We start from the raw sequence: 27,238 nt of genomic DNA on the forward strand, positions 1-27,238 counted from the left end.
AAATGTAGCTGTGTACAATTAAAGTGAATTAAAGTACTCTATTGCAAACGGATCCGCTTTTTTAAAAGACAACTTTTTGCAATTAGGGAAGTGACAGGGAAATTCATTAAAAAGTGTGGGATAATGATGGACTGACAGGAAGACAAATCCCATCACCACAATTAAAATCAGGGCAAATGCTCAATAAAAGAGCAGGCATTGTACACACCCTCCAACATTTCTCCAATGAAAATAGGAATGTCCTATTCCATAATAATTTTATGTAGATGGCTTCCAACATACAGTATATAAAATCATAACATGAAACATTAAAAAACCTCCCTATACAGGGCTGCCTTCGGATGCCTTCTAAAGGCTGTATAGTTACTTAGCTCCTTGGGCTTGGGGGGTCACACAACTCCATACCCTCCAACATTTCTCTGATGAAAATAGGGACATTCCAGGATCAAATCAGAAACCAGGACGGCTTCTGTAAATCCAGGACTGTCCCTGGAAAATAGGAACCCTTACAGCAAACATTTAAGAAGGTGCTTTCCCTGTATCAGCCTTCCCTAACCTGGGCCCCTCTTGATGTTTCGTACCACAACTCCCACCAGCCCCTGGGGTGGATCAGGCTGTCCTACATCACGGTCATGCAGACATTTTTTGACCTACATCCCTTCTCCTCCCCCCCCCCTTCCCTAGTTTATTCTGGCAGTTTAAAAACTCCCCAACTCGGCAAGTCATATTGATGCTTAGGAGGCACAAAACAACCCCCCCTCCCCACAGCTACTCAGCACCCGCAGCTCCTGCTAATGAAGGCCCCTGTTGCACCCATGACTTATTCATAAAGCTGCCACCAAAACTTTCCTTTTATCTTATTGCTGCCTCCCCTCCCAGGCGCTGCTGGTTTGCCTCACTCCCACATCAAAAACACACACACACAGAGGCACCCAAGACACACACAGTCCTCTCCCCAGCATCAGACAGCCACAAATGCCTGGGGAGCCCACAAGGCATTCTTCGCTCCAGCCCCTGGGTCCTTTCCTAAACACCAGAGTCTGAAGGGTGGGGGAAATCTCAAGGCCACAAGAACTAAGAGAACTTCCTAAGAGGAAGGAGGATTGCAGACTGCTCACAACTCCAGGGGACCAAACCTACTTCGAAAGGAGCACCTTAAAAAAAATGTGCACTCAAGCTTAATGCAGGTCAGCTGCTCCTCTTCTATGCAGTTTAATGCACGTCTAGGCACACAGGGCATATCCACTCTTCCTCTTGCCCCCGCTGCTTTCCCCAGGGGAGGGGGGGACCACTGTTTAGTGCAGTGCGGTAATGGGCAACCTTTTGAGCTTAGTGTGTCAAAATTCGCCAAAAAACAGAGCATAACTCGGGTGGTGTGTCACTTCAATAAAAAAACCATAATTTCACAATATTTATACAGTAGTTTAAATAACAAAAATTTATAATTGTAATATGTAACTGTAATTAATAAACCAAAAACTAATTATTTAACCAAACCAAACCAAAAACCCCTTATTTATCACAAAGTGCCCAGAGTTGTTGAGCTTTTTGGGGGGAGCTGCTGACCAAAGTTTTGGAGGTTTTTTTGGGGGGTGCAAAAGTTGCTTTGCTTTTTTGGGGGGGAAAGAGAACAGAAATAAATGACGAATAATACCTTCGCTGGAACTAACACGCAACACCGACACAGTCTGCCAAAGCGCCAAAAAACCCAGCACAGAACGGGTTTAAAAAATGAACGTTGTTACGCCCAATCATTGTCTGCGTTTCACCACCACTGGTTTAGCGCACAGTCAGGGTTCTTCCAGATTACGATTTGTTTCAGACTACATGCTAAAGAGGTTTCCCCTTGGAAAGGGCTCAGATACCCATGTTTTCTAGGCATGACGCAGGAGGAAGCGTGGACGAGCCCAAAGTCAAAATGCTCAGAGAAGTGTGGAAGACCTGGTTCACCCTTTCCCAGCCACAATTTTCTATGTATACAAGTTGGAATAAAGTGGAGATTTTAATCTGCATAATTGCAAATACAGAAGCAGAGGGGGGTGGGTGTTGCAGAATAAGCTTCTTGTGCAAGTGAAATTGCTAGCTGATAGGCAGGGAGGGCAGGATAGACACATAAATCGCTTTTGTCTTGTTTACTTATTATAAAAAAAATAAGCAGCAGTGATGTTACTCTTCCCCCTTCAGCCATTTCTTGGGGCGGAGTGTGGTTTTAATGCACCCTTAGGTGAATAGACAACTGAACGGCTGGGTTTTGCCCCAGAACCCAGAATATTTCTAGAGAGCTGCATGTAAAAAATGGAACATCTGCCTGTCTGATCACAAGTGTGTGGGATGTGTGGGAAGGCAACCCCCTTTGACCAGCACTTCATTTATAAAAACAAGCCCATAGCTTTGTTCTGCATTTTTCTCACAGAAGCTACAACTTTACAACTGCCCAATATCTTTGGATCTTCAGTGCTGGGGTGCACAGTGCAAACTCCAACCTTGATTTAAGAAGAAATAAAGTGTGGGCTGTTGCACTAAGGCTAACTATAGCTAGTAGCAGCTGTTTTTGCCAAACCTTGCTCTGTTGACACTGCACTCTCTCCTTTCTAGCCATCAGCTTGATATAAGAATGCTCTTTGGTTTGGGCACCCAATCCTCCTCCTAGATGAATTGAAGGAGACCGGCCACAGTACAAGCAGCAGGCTGAGCAGCATTTGCTCAAATGGCACGGAGGCATGTCCAACACATTGGCTCAATGAGATGTTTATGCCCAGACAATTGAAAAACAAAGGGTTATTAGTTTAAAACAAACTAGTCCAGAAGTGTCCCCTAAAGTGTTTCCGCAATGTTTAATTCAGTGGGAAACTGAATGGGCATGGGAAGAGTTCTGAGCATCTGCTCAGAGTGGAAAGGGACCACAAGGCAGGGACAACAATGTGTGCAAACAAGACTGCAATATGCCGATGCTAGAAAGTCCTGCGCTGCTTCCATACTTGATATTTTCAGGACTGCTGGGGAATCAGCAGGTTTAGAAGACCCCAGGCCACCAGATTTGGAGAGATAAGCAGCAGCCTAACATTTTTACAACTGGAGACCTAATTTTATGGGGCTGACCTTTAATGGAAGCAGGGAATGGAATAGAAGTTCCACCAAGTTCCATAGAACTGGGGAGAGGAACAAGTGAGATTAGCCTCCCTGTTCCAAGGACTGCTGTCTGCTTGTGTGGTGCATGCTGAGCTTTGACTCAGGTAGGCCACTAGTTGCTGCTTACAGTCAGCTGGGATTGAGGGAGAACAGGGACAGGGGGGTTGGACTAGATGACCCTTGGTATCCCTTCCAACTCTACAATTCTATGATTATGATTCTATGTAGGAGTAAAAGAGTTTTTAAACTTTTGGTTGACTCTGAAAAAAAAATGGCCTTCCCCTATCTATGATTCTAAGTTTGTCTTAATTTGTCAAGGGGCAAGGCACTTTTCTTGCGGCAAACTATGTGTGAATATCACATTTGCCTTCCCAAGAACTGTGTACACATGCCCAAGAATCCCAATTGTGCAACAAAATCATGCACACAGGTATTTAAGGATGTGCACATACATTTGTGGCATGTACTGCAGTGTTTTCCAACAGCAAACAAGGGTAAAAGGTGCGGCTTCTGAAAGAAACTAAAAAATATATTATGTGGGCTGATATATTTGCTGGAATACCAACAACCTGACTGCTAAAATACAACAGCAACACACACACACAAAATTTATTCCATGTGAAAAAGAGCCAGTATTAGCTTGAGCTTGGGGTGCAATTCAAAAGAGAAAGAAATATTGATCAGAGGGATTGGTCCTGTAGACAGATGGACAGAGGACCGTCCTGTGGGTGCTGCAAAGACCAAACTATCCTTGTATCAAAGTGAAATGCAAGTGTTTGAACCCAGGATTCTTCTCTTGGGACACACACACACACACACACACACACACACACGGCCGCCGATCCTCACATGACAACAAGAGGAACATTTTTCCACGCTTTTATTTAGCAAAAGAAAAATTAATTATAAAATGAACCAATAAAAAGCCCATGCAGCTGCAGGGAGATTTCCCCCACCCCAACTCCTTAACCCCAGTGAGGGATTTAAAAGTGTAGTTTTCTTTTATTTTTGGGGAGGAGTGGAGGACCGGTTCCCTCCAGGCTGCAGTGCAAATATTTACACAGACTCGAAGGATGCGGATTGGGTGGGTGGGTGGGGGAATGGAGGACTTTTTACACTGAAATCTCTACACCCAGGGAATGGAATCATTTACAGCCAATAATCTTAACGAGATGCAATAATAAATTAATGAGTAAGGCACTGCACCCGGAGAGGGCACAACAGGTGGGGTGGGGGTGAGAGGGGGGGGTTGTCAGGTAAGGATTAAAAATATCTGATTGCCATGGTTACCAAAAAACAGAACAAGGGCAAATTCCACCAGCTACCAACAAGGAGTGGGGGACTAGGGAATGGTCTGGATGATTAAGGGGAGGGTCCACAAACATTTGGGGTGAGGGATCTCCATTTAGCTGCCAGCTTGAGGGGGGCATTATCTGGCTGCACCCCAACCTTATTCTTCACTCTGAGTTGCTCCTCCCAATTCAGATGCTGAGGAAAGGGTGCTGGTTATTGCTTCCGGGCTGAAGGTAGGGAGGGGGTGGGCACCACAGCCTTTTTCTGAAACCCCCAAGATTTCAGCCTTACAGGGCAAGAGGTCACATGTCTCTTGTCAACAGGGAGGTTAAAAATGTCAAGTCTGTCACCCTTGGGGGGCCACAAGTCAAGGCTGGAGGTAGAGTCCTTTTTTTCTGATACGTCTATCCTGGATGCGTGCCCCCCCCTTTGCCCACTCTCCCTCCCCCCATCACTCTCAGCTATTTCCAGAAACGAGAGTGATGACTTGTTCAAGCTTCAGCCTCAATTTGTGTTTTCGGCAGGCGGCATCACGTTCCAGCGCTGTCAGGATCTGATGGGTGGACAGGCAATGGGGTTGGGAAAACATGAGGGTCCGGAATAAAGGAAGGGAAAGAGAAAGGTGAAAAAAAAGGTCAGGAGGGACTAAGCCCCAAACTTCCAGGAGCAAAACGGGAATAAGAGATGGGCCCTAGGATGGAGAAGTACCTGGTAAAACTGGGAAAGGGGCAGGAGATAAAGAGAAAGGCTTATGGGGGTCTGTCCTGTCACCTGGAGTCAGGCAATAGTTTTGAATCAGAGATTGCCAACGGCGTTCGCATGGGAAGGGCTACGGCTAGAGCACCTGGCTTGCATGCAGAAGGTCTAAGGTTCGATCCTTGGCATCTCTAGGTAGGGCTGGTAAATATCCGCTAAAACATTGCAATGCACCAGAGTGTTTGCTCTTCCTCAGGCATCCCCAAACTTCGGCCCTCCAGATGTTTTGGACTACGATTCCCATCATCCCTGACCACTGGTCCTGTTAGCTAGGGATCATGGGAGTTGCAGGCCAAAACATCTGGAGGGCCGCAGTTTGGGGATGCCTGCTCTTCCTGCTCAGTTGCTGTGAGCACTTGCTCAGTCCCTCACCTTGGAATGTGTCCCCTTTAACATGGACACATTTTGTGGGATGCCAGGATTGAACACCCCCCCATCCACTCCAAACAGAGGAGAGGGGTGAAGAGCTTCTCTCTATGAGCGAGTGCAGCGGTGACCAACGTAGGAGACTTTCCCCCACTGATGGGAGGGCATGCCCATGCTATTTTGTGGTTGTTTCTTTTTCCTATGTGGCCGCCATGTTTTGCTGTGCCACCCCCCAACAGCAGCTCAGAATTCCAGTTGTGCTTAGTGGCTCAAAATAGTTGGCGACCCATGTTTCAAAGAGTCTCATGACGCACTTTCAGAGACACAGTTCTTTTGTCCTGCCCACTGCCACTTCTGGTTTCTGAAATAAGGTGTGGGACACCCATGGCCTGTCCAGATGTTGTTGGATTCCAACTCCAGTCTTCTGGAACCACTGGCCACGCTGACAGGGTCTGATGGGACCTGGGGTCCACCTACATCTGGAGGGCGTACAGGTTCCCTATCCCTCTCATACACTGCCCCTTGGCTATTGAGATGTAGGGTGTTGAGGGCTAAACAGAAGGGTACAGGATAACTGATGAGGCGGCAAACAGTGGTGCCTTAACTTATTATGGTACCTTAAATTCCTCCCCATGACAAATTTTATTACAGAGGATCTACAGTATGGTCCAAATTAGGCTCTATCCTCATCAGATTTATAGCATAGCTGAATAACAGGTTGAAAACGGTGTGAGAAAATTGGTGTGTGTGTGAGAGAGAGACACAAACAGGAAGGAAAGAGTTGGGGTGGAGCCTCACCTCATCACGGTACCTCCCCACGTAGCTGTAGAGCTCCCCCAGTGCACCCAGGGTGTTAAATTCGCCTGCGTGCTGCCGCGATTGCTCCACTAGATAGGCATCCATGTCTTGGTCACTGATGGAAGCCATCTTGGTGATATCCCGATAGTACCTGATAAACATATGCATGGAGAGAAGATTGATCAACCCTCCCATGTCAGCAGAGGACTTCCACACAAACCAAAGCGAATAAACGTGCATGTTTAATGCATTGCAGTCCCTTCCTTCTATTAATGGAAGCTATAAATGAAGGCTCCAGATTTTGCCACGTTGAATACAGAGCCATATGGCTCCTCCAGATGACCTAATTAATTAATTAGTTTTATAACCCACTTTTCCTTCTATAGGAGCCAAGGGAGGTATTTACTGAGCATTCATCCCGATTTGCTTGCACAAACCTTACATGGTGATTAGGCTGCATCTGGTGATTATTGAGAATTTGTTCTTACTTGAGTATTTGTGTTTCCCTGCCACTTTCCAAATGGCAAAAATGTTTGGGGTTTTTGTTAGAATTGTATTTGTTGCACCAGGATGACAGAGCCCTTTAATCCACTTTAATTGTGCAAATTTAAAAGTTTTGGTACGTATTTGAACCTCTTATGCCGAATATTGACAGCATTGAGGCACTGACAACTACATAACCCCAGTTTTATCATGGCTTATATGGAGCAACAGATAACCTTCAAAGCATGAGCTGTGTTCACCTCAACACTGAAGGAACCCATGTGTGGAGGTCAAACTCTGGCTTGGGAGAAGCTGTAGCTCTGCAGCAGAGCGTATGTGCTTTTCACACAGAAGGGCACAGGATTAATTCCAGGCATCTCCAGCTAAAAGGATTTGCTAGCAGGTGATTAGAAACACATCCTGGTGAAATGATTAACAGGTGGGTGTGATTTGGGGGAAATGTGCTTGCGGCCAAGACTATCCTTCAGTCTAGAGGTTGCCTGCACCTGTCTTAGAAGAACAGGTCTTTGCTTCCTCCAGGAGCACCCTCCTTTGCCTAGTCAAGATGAATCAGCTACGGTGGTAACCTCTGGTTAAGAACTTAATTCATTCTGGAGGTCCGTTCTTAACCTGAAACTGTTCTTAACCTGAGGTGCACTTTAGCTAACGGGGCATCCTGCTGCCGCCGCACAATTTCTGTTCTCATCCTGAAGTAAAGTTCTTAACCCGAGGTACTATTTCTGGGTTAGTGGAGTCTGTAACCCAGGGGTCAGCAAACTTTTTCAGCAGGGGGCTGGTCCACTCTCCCTCAGACCTTGTGGGGGGCCGGACTATATTGGGGGGGGGGGAATGAACGAATTCCTATGCCCCACAAATAACCCAGAGATGCATTTTAAATAAAAGGACACATTCTACTCATGTCAAAACATGCTGATTCCTGGACCGTTGCGGGCCGGATTTAGAAGGCAATTGGGCCGCATCCGGCCCCCGGGCCTTAGTTTGGGGACCCTGCTGTAACCTGAAGCACCTGTAACCCGAGGTACCACTGTACTTCTTTAAGGTGACTGGCAATAGATTAGGGAGGTCACTTTAGAGACAGAAGCGGCAGACTCACTACACTAGCTTCATTGCAGACCACTTTTGTTTATCAAGGGAGGCAGTGTGGCAATCAGTCTGGTGCAAACACACCGGTAAGAGGGCTGAATTGATTCTGCCAGTGCTTTTGCACCACACTGCCCTCCCCCAGCCTCCCCCCACCTCACTGGTAAGCAACAGCAACCCACCTTCAGGAAGCTAGCACAGCAGCTCTGCCCCATCCAGCGTGCCACTGGTGTGTGTGGAACAGCAGCCGTGGCGATTCCTCCTTTCCAAAGATGCTAAGAGAGGCCAAAGGAACAGTCTTCCCACCCTCAAAGACTCCTGCCCTTCATGACTTGTCCTGAACTCGTGGAAAGCCACAGCATTCCTCTTCCCAACCTGTTTGAGGATGGCCCTCATCCAAGCACCCCCTCATTCAAGGAACCAAGTTTCAGGCAGGATTTCGTTATCCTCATACAGTAAAGAGCTACCAACATTATAAAGCCATGGGATGATTTGCTAAAGTCAACCCCACCTCTGCCAATTGTAGAGGCAACACAGACTTAGCCTACCACGACTTAACACAACCCCTCTCCGTAGCTCACCTTTCCACCCAGCCTTTGTAGACAGGGATGTCCTTGGCATAGAGCAGCTTTGTTGAAGGGGAGTCCTTGCCCAGGCGGTGCTCAGAGGTGGAGCACGAGTCCATGAAGGTCTGGGCCACCACAGAGAGGCAAGCATCTGTAATGCTGCTTTTGTGGATATCAAAAACAAATTGTGGGTTCTTGATGACGTTCACCCAAAACCTCAAAGGCAGGCTGCAGTGGAAGGAAGGAAGGAAGGAAGAAAGACTGTCACACATGAGAGGCAAAGGGTTAGACAGGGATAGGGCAGTGGCGGTGAGGAAATTACAGAGGTTGAAGCTCAATACTCATGTTTTGTTGAGGGTTTTTCATTTGTTTGTTTTGATATGCTGGGAAAACACAGAGATCAAAGCCAATGGGTTGTATCCTGAGTGGTGCTACATGAAAGCTCTAACAGTGCAAGGATTTCTGCTTGCACAACAGAACATTCACCACTGGACCCAAATTGGTCTACGGGTTTCCTCAAACCTCTGGAGCAATTTTGGGACAGTGTAGGGTGCAGGGGCGCTCCACTGTTACCTCTTGTGCAAATGGAGCAAGTGAACTGGATACTGCCCCTTTAAAGGACTCTTAAGCCAGTTTCCTGGAGACAGCACTTCCTTGTTTGGCTGTGCTCCACGAAGGTAACATCCCATAGCTGAGAGTCATCATGGTCTTCCTCCATCCCGGTCAAGGGTGCTCCCCAGCCAAAGGAATGCACATGCCAGAGAATTAGCTCTTTGTTGTCAAAGGTAGCAGTCATTTCTACAGCTCTGTAGAATAAATACGCACACCAGTCTAGCATCTAGGCAGCCTTTCCCAGGTCCATGCTCTAGGGAGCAGCTGCAGCAATGGGGGACCGCTCCCCCTCCACCCATTTATGTACCGTCCCCTGACAGGCTGTGCAAATGTAGCTGGAGACTATGTCTGCATGGAAACTTCCTCTGCTGCTTAAATTATCTTCTGGTTCTAGGAGATGGTGGTGCGGGGGAGGGGGGGAAGCACCCGGCCCTTCACTTGCCTGGCCTGCCTCTTCCTCCTCTTCCTCCAGCTCTGAAGCTTCCCCTACCTCTGATTCTTGCCTCCTGGCTGGTACAGGTCTCCACAAACCACTGACACCCCCGAGCCACACTCCACCCCCCGTTCCTTTGGTGCACACTTATCAGTGTCCTGCCAGTCCCTGACAATCCCTGAAGTAGAGGAATGGGGGATTAGCAAAGTCCTTGGGGTCATGGGAGGTGGGGGAGAGTTGGCTGGCATCAAACACTTAGGGGTCATGAGCACTGGATTCCTTGGGGCAAAAATTTCTTCCTAAAGAAATTTTTTTCAATCAAGGTAGGGTAGGACAGAGCCTGGAGAAATGAATGGCTGAAGGCTGGCCAAGAGCAGAGCCCAACAGCAAGGAGCCCCAAGTCCCAAGCACAGCATCTGGAGGGAAAAACCAGGGTGAGGAGAAGAAAAATACACAAAGCCAATCTGGTAGTAGCTGTGCAAAGATTCCTTAGGGCTAAAAAATATTTTCCCGTCTGCTTAAATATGATATGCCAGCTGTCAGTTACCCACAGCCAGGATAGGCACATCGGCTGCCGGCTCCCTACCATTACCGACAAGTGGGAAACACTGGCCAGTGAGGGCTCCAACTGGAGAATAGCCTCTGCCAAAGGTGTCATGGGCTTTGAAGAAGCAGAAACTCAGGAAGAAAGAGAAAAATGAGCTAAGAGGAAGGCACATTTGGCAAATCCTCAACATGATTAACGCCCGCTGGGAAACCTATGTCCCCACTGTGGAAGGACGTGCGGATCCAGAATTGGCCTCCACAGTCACTTACGGACTCACTGTTAAGACAATATTCATGGAATGCAAGCTTACTTGTCCACAAGTGATCACCAAAGAAGAAGAAGAATTACTTTAGTGGCTGGTGGCCAAAGGGCCAAAGCCTCCTGGCCAAAAGGGCCAAAGCCAAAGGTCTCGGTCTCACCAGTTGCTTTTCCAGGTATGTCGCACATCAGCGTCCCCAATCTGCCTTCGCTCTGCCTGCTCGTCCAGGAAGTCAAACATGTATTTGATGGGCAGGGGGAGTGCACTGGCCCGGTGTGCTGTGCTGAACACAGTCTCAAACAGGTCGTCTACAAACTTCTGCAATGTGCCCTGAAGAAGCAGAAGAGAAAAATTTCTGGAAAACATATTTTGGGATGGATGGAGAGAACAATTGCCAATATTTGGAGATCATGGGCAGCACTCCTACGGAAAATAGCATCGTCCTTCCATCTTGCCTCTGTATACATAATATTCACAAGGACATCCAATCTCTTTTGTTTCCCTAAATATTCTGCTCCAGACACTGTCCCTGATTTTCTTGAACTCTCCTGTGTGGTGTAGTGGTTAAGAGCGGTAGACTCGTAATCTGGTGAACCGGGTTCCGTCTCCGCTCCTCCACATGCAGCTGCTAGGTGATCTTGGGCTAGTCACACTTCTCTGAAGTCTCTTGGCCCCACTCACCTCACAGAGTGTTTGTTGTGGGGGAGGAAGGGAAAGGAGAATGTCAGCCGCTTTGAGACTCCTTCGGGTAGTGATAAAGCGGGATATCAAATCCAAACTCCTCTTCTTCTCTTCTTCCTGTTGTAGTAGCCTTCCAAATCATCTCTGCCATAGTATTCTTGATTTGGGACACAGTCTCAAATAAGGGCACATCTACACTTCATTGTAGGCCAGTTTTACACATGAGTTTAAATGGTTGCCGCTTCTCCTGAGGGGACCATTCAATTGGCAGCTTGACACCAACCTCATTTGCAGAATGGATAAGCCTTAAGAGATACAGGCGACGACCATTTCACGCCAGGGTTCTGCTCCCAGCTCCCATGTGCCGAGCCCCATTCTGTCCCCACCCCACTCCACCCCCGTTCTTCCCTTTTCTGGGTCCAAAAGGACCCACGCCTCAGCAATCGTGCGTCATGTAGATGCACCTAAAATGGTTGCTGCCTGTATTCGAAAGACTGTGCAAGGCAACTACTATTATAATGTGAGCAGATGATGTATTGCTGAGACAGTCATTGCTAGGAGGGAATTATTATTTGCCTCTTTCTGTTCTTCATTCTGAGTAATTGTTTTTTTTTTTGTTGCAACCTGTAACAAAATCTGAATGAAAATATTTTTAAAATAAAAATTATGGAAGCAGACATGCAGAGCTGAAGGGAGGCACCCTCTGCCCTCTAACACAAGCCAGGGGAACAAGGGTCACTTGGAGGTTGAACCTTGATTCCCAGGAAAAACATCAGGACAAAGGAGAGGTAACGGCCCCATCCATTGGCCAGCGAAGAAGCAGCTGCTCCAGTGCTTTTCTCTTCCCTCCTCATTCCTTTTCCTTTTGTATCTATTAAATTGTGAGCCTGCAGCCAGCGACTCTCTTATCTTTTAACATAGGTATAACTTATGGAAATCTTGGGCATCATGTTTATTTTTTATTATAAATACTGGGTACTGATCGCCAGTTTTAAAAGGAACCTGTACATAATATTACTACCACTTAGAAATTTTGATAATTAAGTGGTCTATAAATCATGTTAATTAAATTACAACTGGCATTTGTATTTGTACTGTATCTCAATAATCCCTGTAATAACTCTGTAAAGTTATCCCCATTTTGCAGATGTAAGGACAGTGACTTACCTTCCACCATTAAATAAATTCATGGTGGAGACAAGATTTGAACTGAGGACCTCCTGGATAAGTGTTTCTTATTACCATAAAAAAGATCAACACCCCACTCCCTTTCAAAGGAAACCAGAGCAATGAAATTAAATTACAGGAATAAAACCATATCAGCACACTCTTAGCCACTACACCAGAGCACCACCACAAAATGCTACTAAATGTATTACAGTCAAATACTGGATTAAAGTAACATGATTAGACAGATAGCAGAAAAGTAGAATACAAACAAAAACCACATGCGTACGCACACCACATTACACAAACAATCTCGCACAATTCAGACTGCAAATGACACATTCTCTGCATTCCTTCCTCACTGTCCGGTAATGTTTTGGTGACAGTGGCATCACATGCTATGTCCATAAAGTATCTGAGCTGTGCTTAGATGTCAGTTGGCAGACACTGGAAGCGGCAGCGAGTTAGCCACAAGGCCCAGGCCAGAGGCAGCAACAATCACACCCCTGGAATCCGGACAGGCTGTGGTTTAAAGCATGCCCTGCCCCAGGAGATGAGTTCAGACCACCTCTGTGAAGGGTTGACCGGTGTCAGAACACAGGAAGCTGCCTTGTACAGAGTCAGACTAAGGATCCATCTAGCTCAGTATTGTTTACACTAACTGGCAGCAGCTCTCCAAGTTTCCAGTCCTACATGGAGATGCCAGTGGGGACTGAACCTGGGACCTTTCGTATGCAAAGCAGAGGCTGTGCCACTAAGCTACAGTCCTTTTCCAAGCTAAACAAGGACAGAAACATGAAGAGGGCTGCGGGGAAATGTCTCTTCCAAGACAGTGTAGGATCTACAAAATTTGCCCTAGGAGGCAAAATCCGCACTGCTGGCTTCTGTAGAAAGGTCGGCCCTCCTTGTCTGCCCCAGGAAGAGGAACGCAAGGAGCTGTGGCAGCAGCAGCCAGGGAAGGACAAAGGGAGAAACTCTCCTTGTGTCATCCTCCTCCTCTTAGAAGAAGTGGGTAAGCTGCAACTAGCCATAGCACAGCTGCCCCTCAAGCACACACTCAGTGACTCCTTGCATTCCTGGCTACGTTTCACTTATTGGAAGAGGTGGATGGTTGGAATGCAAGGACTCACCAAGCAAGTGCCTGGATGACTGTTTTGTGGGCCCCCTGTACCTGCTGCCTGGAGCACGTGCCCCCTCTCGCCTCACTCTTACCCTGGGCCCGCTCCAATAGGGTTTTGTTGAAGGCTAGAACTACAGAGATCTGTAGGTTATATAATGAAAGGTTGGAAGAAGAACCTCAATGCGTTTCATCTACCGAAGAGAAAATACCAACAAGGCAGAGGGAAATAAGTGTGATAATTCTTCAATTATTAAAAAGGATATCAGGGAGAACTTTGATGAGGGCAAGCAGCAATGAGGTTATTTTAAAACAATAACAGGAACAGGAAGTCACTTTTAGGTTAAGCATGAAAAAAAAAACTTTTCCCTGATAGTTTTCAAGGAAAAATGTCTGTCATTGATTGATTTACAGATTGGTGCAGAATCTTCTGCCTGCCTGGGTTTAGGGCAAGGAGCTTTTAAAACTAGCCAATCCCCCATTTCAGTGATTCAGTTCCTTTCCTGACATACCTTGGTGGCAAGGAGCCTCGTGAGGTAGATCTCAGACACCATCTTGCTCCCTCGTTCCCCTTCCTTAGGATCTCCAAGATGCTCGTGGTTCTTGACTAAATGCCAGAGACGGGTACCCGAATCTTGGTCCGGAGTGAGGATGGGGGCTCGTGAGCGCAAGCTCTCTGGACTGCTAGAGGTGCGGAGCAAGCTCTCTGTGGAAGATGGGGGTGGGACGAGCAAGAACCTCTTATGAGCTTTGCCCATGTCAGCCCTCAAGACCAACCCTCAAGAGCCTATTCACCACCTGTCAATCTTTGCTCTACACCAGAAGCTCACCTGAAGGACAGGTTTTAATTTATTCAGCCTTGAAGAGTGCCTGCACACAAACAGGCACTGGTGACACCAAAAACCACCAGCCTCCATAGGCCAAATGAACCACTCCCCGTTCCCCTCCAACCACAAAGCCACAGAGTGGGAGTGGCAGTAAAATTACATGCATTCCAGGCTTGGAATAGAAAACATAATTACAGCCAGGCCAGGGTGGTGCTGGAAGAAAGCTTAGGGATAAGAAGTTTGGACGTGGCAATAGCCCTCCTTCAAAGGCCACCTGGCTTAGGTGATAATAGGGCAAGCAACAAAAGGCCAGAAGGTTGCAGTGTCACACAGTAAGAACGGACACTTCACTTGTGAAGGACAAATCTTCTTATGCTCCAGTTCACACTGTATACAGCAAGGAACCAGATCACATGGATGGACAACAGAAAAATGCTGCCCGCAAAAGGTTGCGTTCTCAGCTTAGGAGGGCTCAGGTGAAACGCTGACAGATGGCACTGCAAAAGAGCCAACAGGTCAGGAAAGAGTCAGTCTATGGACTCTGAGAACAAGGCCAAGGACACAGCACCCCTGTGTGCATTAATTCCAGCCTCGTGGACCTGTGCACGTGCTGTGATTCAGCAGGAATGAAGAGGAAGCACAAAACAGGCAACACAATGTGCAGAATTCAGCATCAGCTTTTAATAATAATGATATTGAGCAAGTGTGGCTGAATAAGAGTTCCAGTGATTGAGAGCAGTGATTAAACCCGGCTTTCTCAAACTCGGCCCTCCAGATGTTTTTGGCCTACAACTCCCATGATCTCTAGCTAGCAGGACCAGTGGTTAGGGATGCTGGGAATTGAAGTCTCAAAACATCTGGAGGGCCGAGGTTGAGGAAGTCTGGACTAAACCCATGGCTAACAATGAGAAATTATGAAAAATTATGAAAAATGTAAATTTGCATAAATTATATAGACTGAAGAATCCAAAATATGGATTGTCTGAGCACAGAATTAATTTGGGGGGGGGGAGCGGGGGTGGGACAGGAGGTTAAAGTTTCTTGTGTAGTGTGTACAGAAGGAGGGAAGATGCATTTTCATCCTCTCAAACTTTAGTGGCAATGGGAGGGGGGAGAGCTGAATTCGACTCCACAGCCACCCAAAAAATGCAGCATAACTTTGCACAACACTGTGTTACCTTGTCAAAGAGAGAAAGGCAGGAGCCATTGGTCACTTAGTGCAGCCAAGCATTAGAGGTAATGGGGAGTGTTCACCAGGATGTGTCATTCCTTACCATAGCGGCTCAGCGAGTGGGTGAAAGTGAAAGAGCTGGCTATATTGTAGCCCGACGCCTGCCTAGGAACCAGCGCCACTGCAGAGCCATCTGCTACCTGCACATTGAATGGCAGGGGTGGCAGGGGTGGGACAGGTAAAGATGGGGTTAAAAGAGGGGGAAGAGAACAAAAAGACACATAATAATAATAATAATAATAATAATAATAATAATAATAATAATACCACATTTACAATTTTCAATGCATTTTGCCTGCATTATCTTAGTAACAGCCTTGTAAAGTAGGCCAATATTATTACAGTGGTACCTCGGTTCCGGAAGTCTGTTCATAAACTGAAGCGTTCATAAACTGAAGTGAACTTTCCTATTGAAAGTAATGGAAAGTGGATTAATCCGTTCCAGACGGGTCCGCAGAGTACTCAACCTGAAGCGTACTTAACCCGAAGCATGGGTGTAATTGGTTCTGGAAGTCTGTTCATAAACTGAAGCGTTCATAAACTGAAGCAAACTTTCCCATTGAAAGTAATGGAAAGTGAATTAATTCGTTCCAGATGGGTCTGCGGCGTTTGTAAACCGAAAATTAATAAACCGAGGTGTTCATAAACCGAGGTTCCACTGTATTATATGGAAGTGTGTGCAAGCATATGTGTTTGTGAACCTGAGAGAAGAGTGGCTTGGCTTAAGTGGCCAACATAGTGAATTCATGATGGAGACGAGATTTGAACAAGGATCTTCCTGCCTTGAAGTCTTAAGCCATTATGCTACTACTGAATCAGCTTCTTTCTACCTCAGCACACAAGAGGAGAGCTAGGATAATCCCCCAGTTTGTCACTGAAGCTTCCAAATAGTACGGAGGATAACACCTCGAGTTGTATTCTTGAGGTAATCCAGTGTTCTATGCTTGGTCGAGGCACTCACATGCACGGCCCCCTCTTCCACCCCCCTTGCAACCTACTCTATTCCACTCCTCAAATCCTCCATGGCGTGCAAAGCATGATTTATTTCCTGATTCCTGCCGGAAATATTCCTATGGAATGTAGAAAAGCCTTCACACCTTGTACTGCTTGGAAGCTGCTTGCTCCCAAACACTACCGCGCTTTCCCATTTCCCCCAGGCTATGGTAAACCTATTAGGAATCCAGGGTAGTTCACCTGGCCCTGAGCTGGGTGGAGGGGAAACCAGTTACCTGATAATGCCCAAGTGTATTGAGCCGTTTCCAGTCTCCTTCAATCTTGCTTGTGGCATCCTCATCCTGCAGAATGGTTCGCCCCCCACTGCCTTGACACCATTCTGGGGTGAAAAAGAAGGTCAATGAGGAGAGAGCTGGCTTGGTATTCTCTCTCCCAGGCTCCCCCCCTATTTTGTTACAACTTAAGCCAGGGATGGGGAGCTTGTGGCCCTCCAGATGTTGTTGTTCCTGAAATTCCCATCAGCCCCAGTCAGCATGGCCTGTGGTTAGGGATAATGAGACCTACAGTCGAAGAGCATCTGCGGGAACCAAGGTCCTCCACCCCTAGCTTAAGCCCAGTGGCTAATAACCAAGATGTCCAGTCCATGCTCCCAAGCCCCACCTGCTTTCTCCCACGTTCCTGCCTTCATACCCAGCTCCATGTCTTCAGCACGTGGGCGTTGGGAATAGGGCACCCCACGGTACACAGCGTCCAGCAGCTTCTCCTTCACTTGCGTCACTGAGTCACAGTTTAATACCTTGACAGGCACAGCAGGACCCCCAGGGGGCTCAGGGGGGGTACATAACAGAGTCTGGGAGCAGAGAGAAAAAACTGCTAACATTGCAATCGTCACAGTTTCAAGACTCATGCATCCCTAGTTACATGCGCCCAGGGTCCTACCTAGACAGTTTTTCAGCTCTGGTCATTCCTCCCATCCCCAACTACCATTTGTGAGCAAAGGCAGTTCCAGCATTGCTGTATTGGGGGGTCAGTCTGATTATGAACTTGGAGACATTTTGAAAACCTTTTCATTGCCAAACTAACATGGAGGTACAAGAGCAGGTTGCCTAATCTACGCCAGGATGGAAACAGGAGAAGGCCAATTCTTTTCGCGGTCAGCCAAAAGTAAAAAACAAATGAACCAAACTTTTATTCCTACATAGAACTGTAAAGTTGATTTTGCCCCCCACCCCCAGCTGCCTGTAAGCAGAACCTAGTGCCTCACCTTAGCCAAAGTCCAGCATGCACCACACAGGCAGACAGCAGCCTTTGGCATAGCTGGGCTAATCTCGCCCTTCCCTGTTCCTCTCCCCAGTTCTATGGAACTTTGTGGAACTTCCATTCCATTCCCTTCTTCCTTTAAGGCAGCCCCATTTGAGGCTTAAATAGGTCAGCCCCATAAAGTTATGTCTCCTGCCCTTAAAATGTTAGGCTGCTGCTTATCTCTTCAAACCTGGTGCCCTGGAGTCCTCTAAAGTTCCAGTGGTCCTCAACCCCCGGGCCACGGACCGGTACCGGTCCGTGGATCAATTGGTACCGGGCCGCCCAAGGAACATTTAAATACAATTAAATTAAAATTATTAAATCAAAACAATCTAAATAAAATATAAACAATCAGCGTTCCCCCCTCAGCGGGCCGTGGTAAAATTATCAAACGTTGACTGGTCCGCGGCGATAAAAAGGTCGGGGAGCACTGCTCTAAACCACCAAGACCGCAAGCCAGAATGGCCTACGCAACACCCCCTTCACAGAGCAAACTAAACTGTTATCTTCCCCAGACTACGAAGCGGCGTAGCACAGCCACCAGCATCCTCACCAAGGTCTTGTAATCTATTTGCTGGCGAATGAGCTTGTCCTCGCTCAGCGAGTAGCGAGCCTCGCCTGTGATGGAATCTATGGGTCCTTTCTCCATCTGCTGCTTGATGGCACAGAATAACATAAATAGCGGCTCCCCAGCACATTCCTGGAGGTGGGGAAGAAGAGAGAAGCTCATAGGCAAGGAACACAGGAAGCTCCCTTATCCCAGGCCAGATTATTATCCATCTACTTTGGCAGCAGGGCCTCTGGCAGAGAAAGGTGCTCTCCATCACCCAGGAGGCAGAGAGCCCAGCATTAGCCATAGGCAGTGACAGGTACAACCACAGCCAGTGAGAGCCAGAGCCAACACATTCGAGTTCCTCCTCACTCCCATTCCTCCTCCCTGCTGAATAAGGAGGTGGCAGGCAGCAGGCAGGGCCACACTCTCCTCGACCGGTTGTAAGTAAGGAGGGCCAATCGAGGGTGGTGGGGATGCACCCTGCTTGGCCTAATGGAGTAGCCACAGCTGCCATCCCCTGCTACCTGGTCATTTTTCAAACTGCATATCCTAGGGATTGGACATGGAAGCTTATACATGCAAAACATTTCCTTCCCTAACCACAGAACTCTCATTCACAACTCCCTATCCCCAGGACAAAGACCGTGGGTAGAAAATTCTGGATCTTTGGCCTCTAGTTCCCCTCAGCCGCCTTTAGATTCCTGCTCTCTGCCAGAATAAGGGCTAGGGCCCAGATGTCAGAGGCCCCTTTCCATCTCTCTCTCCCTCCCCCTGCCCGCCCCCCTCTTTCTCTTGCATGCACTCACCTTGAGGAACCTGTGCAGCAGGAAAGTAAACCAATTTGTCAACATTTTCTCAGCTACGGACTCCGTCCTGGGGAAACAGAAAAAGAGAGAGCACAGACAGCTGAGTTCCCCACATGTGGGAGGTGGAGGGAATCCTCAATGCCCACATGCACACAGCTGTGAAGAGAGAAATGTGCATAAATCTGGGAATCCCTTTGCCATGTCACAGGGACAAGAAACTTGCCCTCCCTACTTCCTCTGCCCCAACAAAGTTCACTCCAACAAATCAGATGCCGCTACCCCCAGCCCCTGGGATTACAGGCACATTTGAGGGGAAGGAAGAGACACACAGCATCAATTCAGTCCGCTAGACTGGAAAGATGGTGGGGAGAATTACAACAGGGAGGAGCACAGAAGTAGCAAGGAGGACTTTGCATGTTTAGAGGCGGAACCTATGGCATGACTAGCAGGGGCTGAGGACCCATAGCAACTCTGTGTGGAAGTGCTGCAGAGGGACAAATGTCGGCAGCACAATGCTACAATGGCTCCCAGCCTTAAGTGGGTCTGGCAATCTCCTTTAGAATATGGAGAGGCAATCGAGGGTGCTATGGCACTTGTTTGGTGGCAGTGTGAGGGTTAAAGGCTTATGGCATTAAGTGGTGGTGTGGAGCAAAGAAAGCCTCTCACCGGCGGAGCAAGAGCTTGGGGTGCGCACGGTTCTGCAGGTTCTTTTCAATGAGGTCTGCCAGCAGCTGCTTCAGCACGCCAGTAGCGTAGTCAAGCCTGCCCTGCAGGGCCACCATAGTCAGGGAAGCAACAGCCCCCCGGTCCCGCATGGAGAAGCCACGCTGGCCCTCCAGGGTGTGGATGAAAGTCAACAGGAAGGGCCGCGTGTGCAGCAGCTGCCCGAAGAGGCGGAGGCCCTTCTCTGTGCTCGGTGGCGTCTGTAGAGGGCAAGAGAAACGAGAGACACACGCCCCTTAAGGACATTTGGGAAATGGGTCATGCACATTAAAAACATTCCCATGGAGGGTCCTGCAACTTTGCATATGTCTTTGAGATGCTGCTGCTCACAAGATGGCTGCTGAGAGAGGAATGTTGTCTTCTGCGCTATTGACCACACACGTCTCTTCTGCATAAGAGCATTAAAAGAATAGGAACACCCTTTGCTGCTAGATCAGACCAAGGACCCACCTAGACCAGCTTCTTGTTTCCAACAGCAATGAGATAGGTGCCTTTGGGGGCTGACAGGCAGAAACCCCTTACTGGATCAGGCCAAAGGGCCCGTCGTAGTACAGCAATGGCCAACCAGGTCTCACAATGGCTAACCTGGTCTCACAATGGCCAACCAGGTGACTATAAGGAAGGCCAGAGGCATAACCCGAGTGCAACTGCACTCTGTCCACTTGTGACTGATTCCCAGCAACCCGTCTACAGAGGCACACCTGCTTCCGGTTGATAAGGCAGAACATAGACGTTGTGGTCCCCCCCCCCTTTGCAACTTACACTCGTCTCCTGCAGTGCTGGGTGCTCATCCACTCCTGGAAAAAGCACACGCCTTGCATAGGTCCGATAGTCCAGGAAAGGGATCTTCACACCATCCATGTTGTTTGTCAGCTCGTTAATGTCTGTCTGCAGCTCAGCAAAAGCTGGAGGAGGTGGAAGATGGTCAAAAGTGTTGCAGACCATGGATAACGGGTAACCTTCTCCACTGTAATCCCCCCCCCAAAAAAAAACACACCCCATGGCTTTTGAATCCTAAGGGAGCCAAAGAATTTAAAGACACCTGGGTTCCTAGGGTTCTCCAGAAGCTGCCACATTTCTCATTAAAGACCATTCGTGGCAAGTGCCTTTTCTCTGAGCCCACCAAGCTGTATCAAGCACAACCCTCTCAACATTTCACACAAAGGGATGCTTTTGTGGATTTTTGACACACATTTACACCAAAAATAACTGCCTAAGATGACTGCACTCTGCCACACTTATTGCTGAAGGTTCTTCTCTGTCTTCTCTTTGTTCTAAACTGTTCTCTAAAGCAGGGAATGTGTGTCTATTGGTACAAGTAGTCATGGTGTGCAGTAGTGGGGAAATGGGGAGGGGGGAATGGTACCTTGGCATTTTGTGCCTATGCCCATGTCTTTGCCATCTAGAGTTTAGGTCAGGCATCCCCAAACTTCGGCCCTCCAGATGTTTGGGACTACAATTCCCATCTTCCCCGACCACTGGTGCTGTTAGCTAGGGATCATGGGAGTTGTAGGCCGAAACATCTGGAGGGCCGCAGTTTGGGGATGCCTAGTTTAGGTGGACCTTCTCTGCCCTTCTTGCCCAGCCACCCCCGGACAAACAACAGAGATTTAATTTCGAGACACCCAAGGAGGGGCTGAACCCTAAACAAATATTCTGTGCAATTAATACATTAACAAAAAACTCCCAACACTCAAATATTTCACAAAATGGGAACAAAATAGGGATGGTTGTGGGATAAGCCTACAACCAAAGACTTTTGCTACCTATAAACTAAATACATTTTGGTACCTAAAGCAGAACAGCAAATCCCACCCCAATCATGGCCAGTTTAAAGCTGGCCAAGTTATTCTGGCAAATGAGACAGAAAATCCCACGAGCATCTCTCCTTGCTAGTGGAGATACTATCAGAAATACCTTCAATAACTCCTGGTTTCCTGTCCCTTCATGACACCCAGAATTAGCTGTCTGATGCAGCCATCCCACTCTGCTGAATGGTAGGGCTGGCCTTGTCGCAGTGTTACAGGAGCTGGTGACTGCCACAAACTATTTGCTGTGAAAAGGATATGGAGCCCATAACGGCTGCACATCTTTCCAATCTACAAAAGGAACTATTCCATACCCTGGGAACCAGTCCTGATGCATACAAAGTGCCCAGAGGGAGCTGGACTTCCGCACTCCAGGCTACAGATAACAACTAAAGACCTAAATTGGCACCAGTCGCCTCCTAAGAGACGTTCAAGCGACGTCCTAACACGTTCAAGCGACAACTACCAACCTTAGGCCCCAAAGGCAATGTTGCTGCCCCCTACATTCACATCCCTTTATTTCCCAGCCCCCTAAATACCTTCCTTGCACTCCAGGGCCACGCGAGACTCCAAGTTGTCCATCTGCAGCTGCAACCGCTTCAGAGTACGGTCAGCATCCCGCGTCTTCCGCTTGTAGGCCACCAGCACCCCAATGATGGCGCCCAGAAGCAGGCTTCCTCCTGCACCTAACCCAACAAGAGCCGGCAAAGGCAGGGCTGTCTCAGGGTAAATGTGTAAGGTCCCAGGGGAGAACGAGAGACCCCCCACCAGGATCTACAAAAAGAAGAGCGAGAGATTAAGCCGGGTCACACAGAAGAAGCACCCTTGCTGGGTCTGGCCAAGGGCCCATTTATATAATCCACCATCGTTAAGGCAACAGCTCTCCCATCCCCTTGTACATTTAACTAGCTGGCACCTGCTGCTCAGGATATGTGCTGTCTCTGAAAACAATGAGGTCTAGCAGCTTAGCTCAGGGGAACAGCCCTCAAATGCACTTAGGGCAAATCTTTTTGGACATCAGGACTTGTTCTTGGAACACCGTTGGCCTCTTTGTTGGTGGCAAGGGGGGAAAAAATAGGTAGAAAAGGAGAATTCCTAGATGCCAAGATCCAGGTTTGGGGTAAGTACTATTTGGTGAGCATATCCCACACTCTTCAACCTAGATGTATTGGGTGCTCTGTTTTGCTTTTTCTTCTCTTTTAGTTGGTCCACATGGTTGGGCAGGATCTGCAGGCCCACCCACCAGCTGTGTACCTACACATGCGGGGGGGGGGCGGGGATGACATTCCTCAGGCTAACACTTGCATACTACTATGTCACATCACCAGGACAAACCACTCACTGGACAACCCCTTGCATGTCCATAGCACTGGCAGTTCTCCCTGGAATGGGCAGACTGATCCCATCTCTCTGCATCCCCCCTTCCCTCCCTGACTTCCAAGGATTGGTGTACCGTGACTGGCTGTTCCCCGGTTTGGCTTGGTGAGTCACACAGCAGTTGGGTCTCTGAGACAGTCAGGATGCAGGGCTCTCCGCCGATCAGCACTGTATAGTTGAGTCGTGTGCTGCCTGATACTGCTGGGATCAGGTTCCTGCCCTGAAAGAAAACAGGAATATGAGAGAAGATATGGGAGGATTCTGTCATAGGATCCTGAATCTAGGTTTGGAGAAGACAGTCTCTTGCGTCCAAGCCCAGGACTCTCAAACTGCAAACTGGAAAAAGCACCACCGAAAAGCACATTCATTCTCTGCAGCCTGTACAGATCATGCAAAATTGTACATTTCTCTTATCCATCGCAAGGATCTAAAACTAAATTCCTTAATCACCGGGAATCCTCCTCAGACCACCTCAACCAGATTTCACCAAACAAGGCCTATTTACTCGCACCTACTTTGCTGTCATAAGTTCTAGAAAAAAGTTTTAAAAACATTTATGTAAGAAAACTAATTCTCAATTTCTGATCAAATTCTGTATCTGAATGCCACAACCATAAAATAGGCACTCCTTTCTTTTTTGGAATGCTCATCTCTAACCAAAAGGTCCACATCATGCTGGACAAAATAATTCTGTCATGGTTTTTCCTTTCAGTAGGCTTTGAGCAGGCTATCATTTTATTGGCTTGAGGTTTTCAACCATTAACGTTTTAAAAGCCCTGACCCAAACTGCTTCAGTACCTTGAGGACTACATGGGATCCAGGCTTAATCTCCAGGATGCCGCTGGGACCAAACAGCTCAAAGCTGGGGTCAGGGTAGTAGGTAAAGGCTGAGCGGTTCAAGGTACGTGCGGTTGCCACATCATCCAGGAGGAAGCCAAACTCGTCAGGGTGAGCACCTGCAAGGGGCAGGGCCTGCTCCCCAGGTATGATGCCAGGGGCTTTGCACAACATCACCGAGTCATTCAGCACCTGACAACTCTGCAAGGAAGGAAAAACAGACACCCCACAACTGAGGGGGAACAAAGAACAACCCGCTACACTTGGCTTCTGACCTTCAACACCCAACCGTGCATACCTATCGTACTCTGCCCGTCTTAAAGGCAGATGGGCAGAGTAGGTATGCAGAGTTCTGACATGCAGAGTCTTGGCTTTCACAATTAGCTCTCAAAAAATATGTTGCCTTTTAAGGGCTTGGAAGGGAGGACTATTCCCTCCCTCCCAGAATGCTTTGGGCCTCCTAATCTTTATCTTGGCTTCAAGACAAGAGATGGATATGTTTAAGAACCATTTCATGGTTTTACTTACAATTTTATGGTTTACATTTTATGGTTTTTACTTACAGAGTCTTGGGAGTGGAAATACACGATTAAGAAAAAATATATCACATGATGGAGTTTCTTTCTGAACTTCACCATCCAGAATGAAAGTGGGAGATCATGTGTCTGAACAGTTCCTTAAGCTACGGACCTTCTCTCAGACAGTGGAGGGAGAATGTGCAGTGAGTTTATATACTGTACAGTCAACTCGCAACTTGTGTGAATTCGACTTATGCAATCACAGCTTAACACACTTGGTGGCTGGCCAGCTACAATCACACAAATTAAACGAACACAAGATGGACAGCTTAAAAGCGGAAGCGAAAACCCAGCAAAAGTCTGAAGTTAAGAACTACAGGTGCAGTGGACATTCTGCTCTTGAACTCCTGGTCTGCAGATCAACAAAAATGTTTTAAGCCAAGTGATAGTACTGGTTGATACACAATATGGGTTAGTGGTATATTGTTTCTTAGAGCAGAGTAGCTAACTCAGGCATCCCCAAACTGCGGCCCTCCAGATGTTTTGGCCTACAACTCCCATGTTTCCTAGCTAACAGGACCAGTAGTCGGGGAAGATGGGAATTGTAGTCCAAAACATCTGGAGGGCTGAAGTTTGGGGATGCCTGAGCTAACTTGATGGCAAATCCCATCTCCCTCCCTCCCTCCCTCCCTCCCTCCCTCCCTCTCTCCTCTATGTCTGTCAATTGCCTCTTTTTTGCTGCACACTCAGTCTGCATCAGTTTAGCCCACTCTGCAGAAGACTCACATTGATGGTTTCTATTCCCCCATAGGCAGCTCGAACACGGGGCTCCTGGATTGTCAGCAGGTGGGTCCCACTCACTGTAAGACTGGTACTACCACTGTAGGGTGAGGGTAAGAAAAGACAGAGGGGGAGGTAAATGGATTCAGCCCACAAACACTGTGGTGGTGCAGATGATAAAGAGAAGACCTTGCCAAAGAAAGGGAAATTCATGACTTTGGTAAGACCCCATTCTCATAATGGCACCCACCCAGGGGTGCGGCAATGGCAAGGAGACCAGGGATACAGTTGCATGGAGAAGGCTAGGTATGCTCAGAATGTCACAGATGCTGTCCTTTGCAAATGAGCCAAGGAAAGTTCACACAGGATCAAAGCTAGTGTGCTCCCTATGTGTGCTCCCCCTCCCTTTCCAAAACTCGATTTCCCCAGTGTTTACCATTAGCCTTGAGCATAGAAGTCCTAGGGGCTGAGGTCCCTTTGGCCCCCCCAATAAAATATTTGAGGTGGTCCCCCCCAAAAGTTGAGGGACACTGCCATTCATATGGTGTGTGCCGTGTCATGTGATATGAGCATTGATATGAGCATTCAGGTTTCTAGATGGTGTGAAAAGTACTCTAAGAATTCTAACAGTCCCCCAAGTCAGGAGTGTGCTTATGTGCACACAGGAAGACAGATCTGTATGTGCCTTTTAAGTAGAGCTCTTTCCCAGTCTGCATCTGAATTGGAATTGCTTTTTTGCTTGTTGCTTGCCACCCTTGGCTCCTTTGGGAGGAAGAGTGGGATACAAATGGCCTTCACCCTCTTGTATATACAGTTCACAAAATTAAAAAAACATGCATACATATATACTAAAAAATCAGTATCTCTTTTCAGCTGAAGCTTAATCCCACGGCCTGTAAATGTTGTCCTCTCCATGCTTTTTAATTTGGAAGATGTGTCTATAGTAAAGGAATATAATTTTTTAGTACAGGCATCCCCCTACTTACGTGGTGGTTAAGTTCTGCCTCCCCCCATAAGTGAAGATTGCGTGAGTGGGGAGCACCCTCTAAAAAGCCTTGAAACCCCCTTTTTTTCCTGCTCTCCAGCTCTTTCCCCCCACAACTTTCTCCAGCTAGAATTGAAGCCCTGGGACCAGCTGGGAAGATGCCTGGGTAAGTGGCGGCGGTGGCTGCAGCGGTGGCTGCTGCTGCTGCTGCACTACCCCATGCATCAGCTATTAGGCAGGGAGGCTGAGCAGCTTAAACAAAGCCCCACTGTGCCTCTGGTCTCTTTGGGGCTTCCTCTGCCCTCACTGACGTCCTCTTTGGGCTACTAGGAGGGTCTTCTCATGAGCCATGAGGACTTTCCAGCTCTCTCCTGCCATTTCCTGGTTTGAATCTATCTATTTATTTCGCAGCACCACACATATACAGGGTTGTGTGTGACTCAATCACGCGTATGTAGGGGGTAGGGCAGGGCGATATATTGATATATCGTCCAATATCGGTTTCTAGATCACATCACGATAACTGTCTAAAAACAACTGACATGGCAATGCATCATGAATCACAGTTTGTGTGAGTGTTCAATGCGGGTTTGCCTGGAAGCAGCTGGGAGAAAACATGGTTTCATGAAGCCCACTGATGCTGAGTCGCTGACTTCCCTCCCAGACGCCACGAAGTAAAAAAACACCTCACCACATTGTCCTGTGTTCTTCAAGCCTCTTTCCTTCCTTGCTCCCTTCTGCATGTGTGTATGCCTGACTTGCTTCCTTCAAGCCTAATCTCCATGCTTCTTTGCTCACTGACACACCCACTCTCCATGTTCCTTTGTCCATCCACACGCCCGATCTGCACACACACACCCCCCGACCTGCATGATCTCCACAGACTGCTCCTTCACCCAATCTTCACCCTCCTACATAGTTCCAAGCTTCAAAAATCATAATATATCACTAAATGGTGGTGTTTAGCTGGTGATATATCACAATGTGGAAAACCAGGTATTGCCCAGCCCTAGTGGGGGAATGCCTGTATTTGCAATATTGTCCTTGGATTAGGGTAAGCTGTGTGTGTGTCTAAATATCTATATCTATCTCTCTCTCTCTCTCTATTGGAATCTAAACAAATTGCTGGCATAGAAGATGAGACTGTTTGTCAAACATTGGTCCCCAGCTGTAGTTAGACTACAACTCCCATCATCCCTGATCACTGGTCCTGCTAGCTAGGGATGATG

At 47.7% G+C, this 27,238-nt stretch overlaps 1 protein-coding gene across 5 annotated transcripts in view; it reads right to left on the reverse strand.

The window, feature by feature from the left end:
* Nucleotides 1-2,161: 2,161 nt before the first annotated feature.
* Nucleotides 2,162-27,238, reverse strand: part of PLXNA3 (plexin A3) — a 74,472-nt gene continuing 49,395 nt past the window's right edge. For 4 of the 5 annotated variants that reach the window (XM_035140301.2, XM_035140303.2, XM_035140302.2 and 1 more), the window contains exons 17-32: nucleotides 25,031-25,124; nucleotides 23,688-23,927; nucleotides 22,966-23,109; nucleotides 22,052-22,286; nucleotides 20,467-20,609; nucleotides 19,648-19,904; nucleotides 18,982-19,048; nucleotides 18,176-18,322; nucleotides 16,981-17,170; nucleotides 16,596-16,699; nucleotides 15,410-15,506; nucleotides 13,821-14,014; nucleotides 10,504-10,673; nucleotides 8,508-8,720; nucleotides 6,343-6,493; nucleotides 2,162-4,975 (exon numbers count right to left, since the gene is read on the reverse strand). In XM_035140301.2, the coding sequence (XP_034996192.2) occupies nucleotides 4,880-4,975; nucleotides 6,343-6,493; nucleotides 8,508-8,720; nucleotides 10,504-10,673; nucleotides 13,821-14,014; nucleotides 15,410-15,506; nucleotides 16,596-16,699; nucleotides 16,981-17,170; nucleotides 18,176-18,322; nucleotides 18,982-19,048; nucleotides 19,648-19,904; nucleotides 20,467-20,609; nucleotides 22,052-22,286; nucleotides 22,966-23,109; nucleotides 23,688-23,927; nucleotides 25,031-25,124 (2,542 nt within the window). In that variant the 3' untranslated portion in view covers nucleotides 2,162-4,879. The remainder of the gene's footprint in view (nucleotides 4,976-6,342; nucleotides 6,494-8,507; nucleotides 8,721-10,503; nucleotides 10,674-13,820; nucleotides 14,015-15,409; nucleotides 15,507-16,595; nucleotides 16,700-16,980; nucleotides 17,171-18,175; nucleotides 18,323-18,981; nucleotides 19,049-19,647; nucleotides 19,905-20,466; nucleotides 20,610-22,051; nucleotides 22,287-22,965; nucleotides 23,110-23,687; nucleotides 23,928-25,030; nucleotides 25,125-27,238) is intronic. The other variant, XM_035140304.2, reaches the window with a different exon arrangement.

Source organism: Zootoca vivipara, chromosome 16 (genome assembly GCF_963506605.1).
Source record: "Zootoca vivipara chromosome 16, rZooViv1.1, whole genome shotgun sequence".
Taxonomy (NCBI): domain Eukaryota; kingdom Metazoa; phylum Chordata; class Lepidosauria; order Squamata; family Lacertidae; genus Zootoca; species Zootoca vivipara.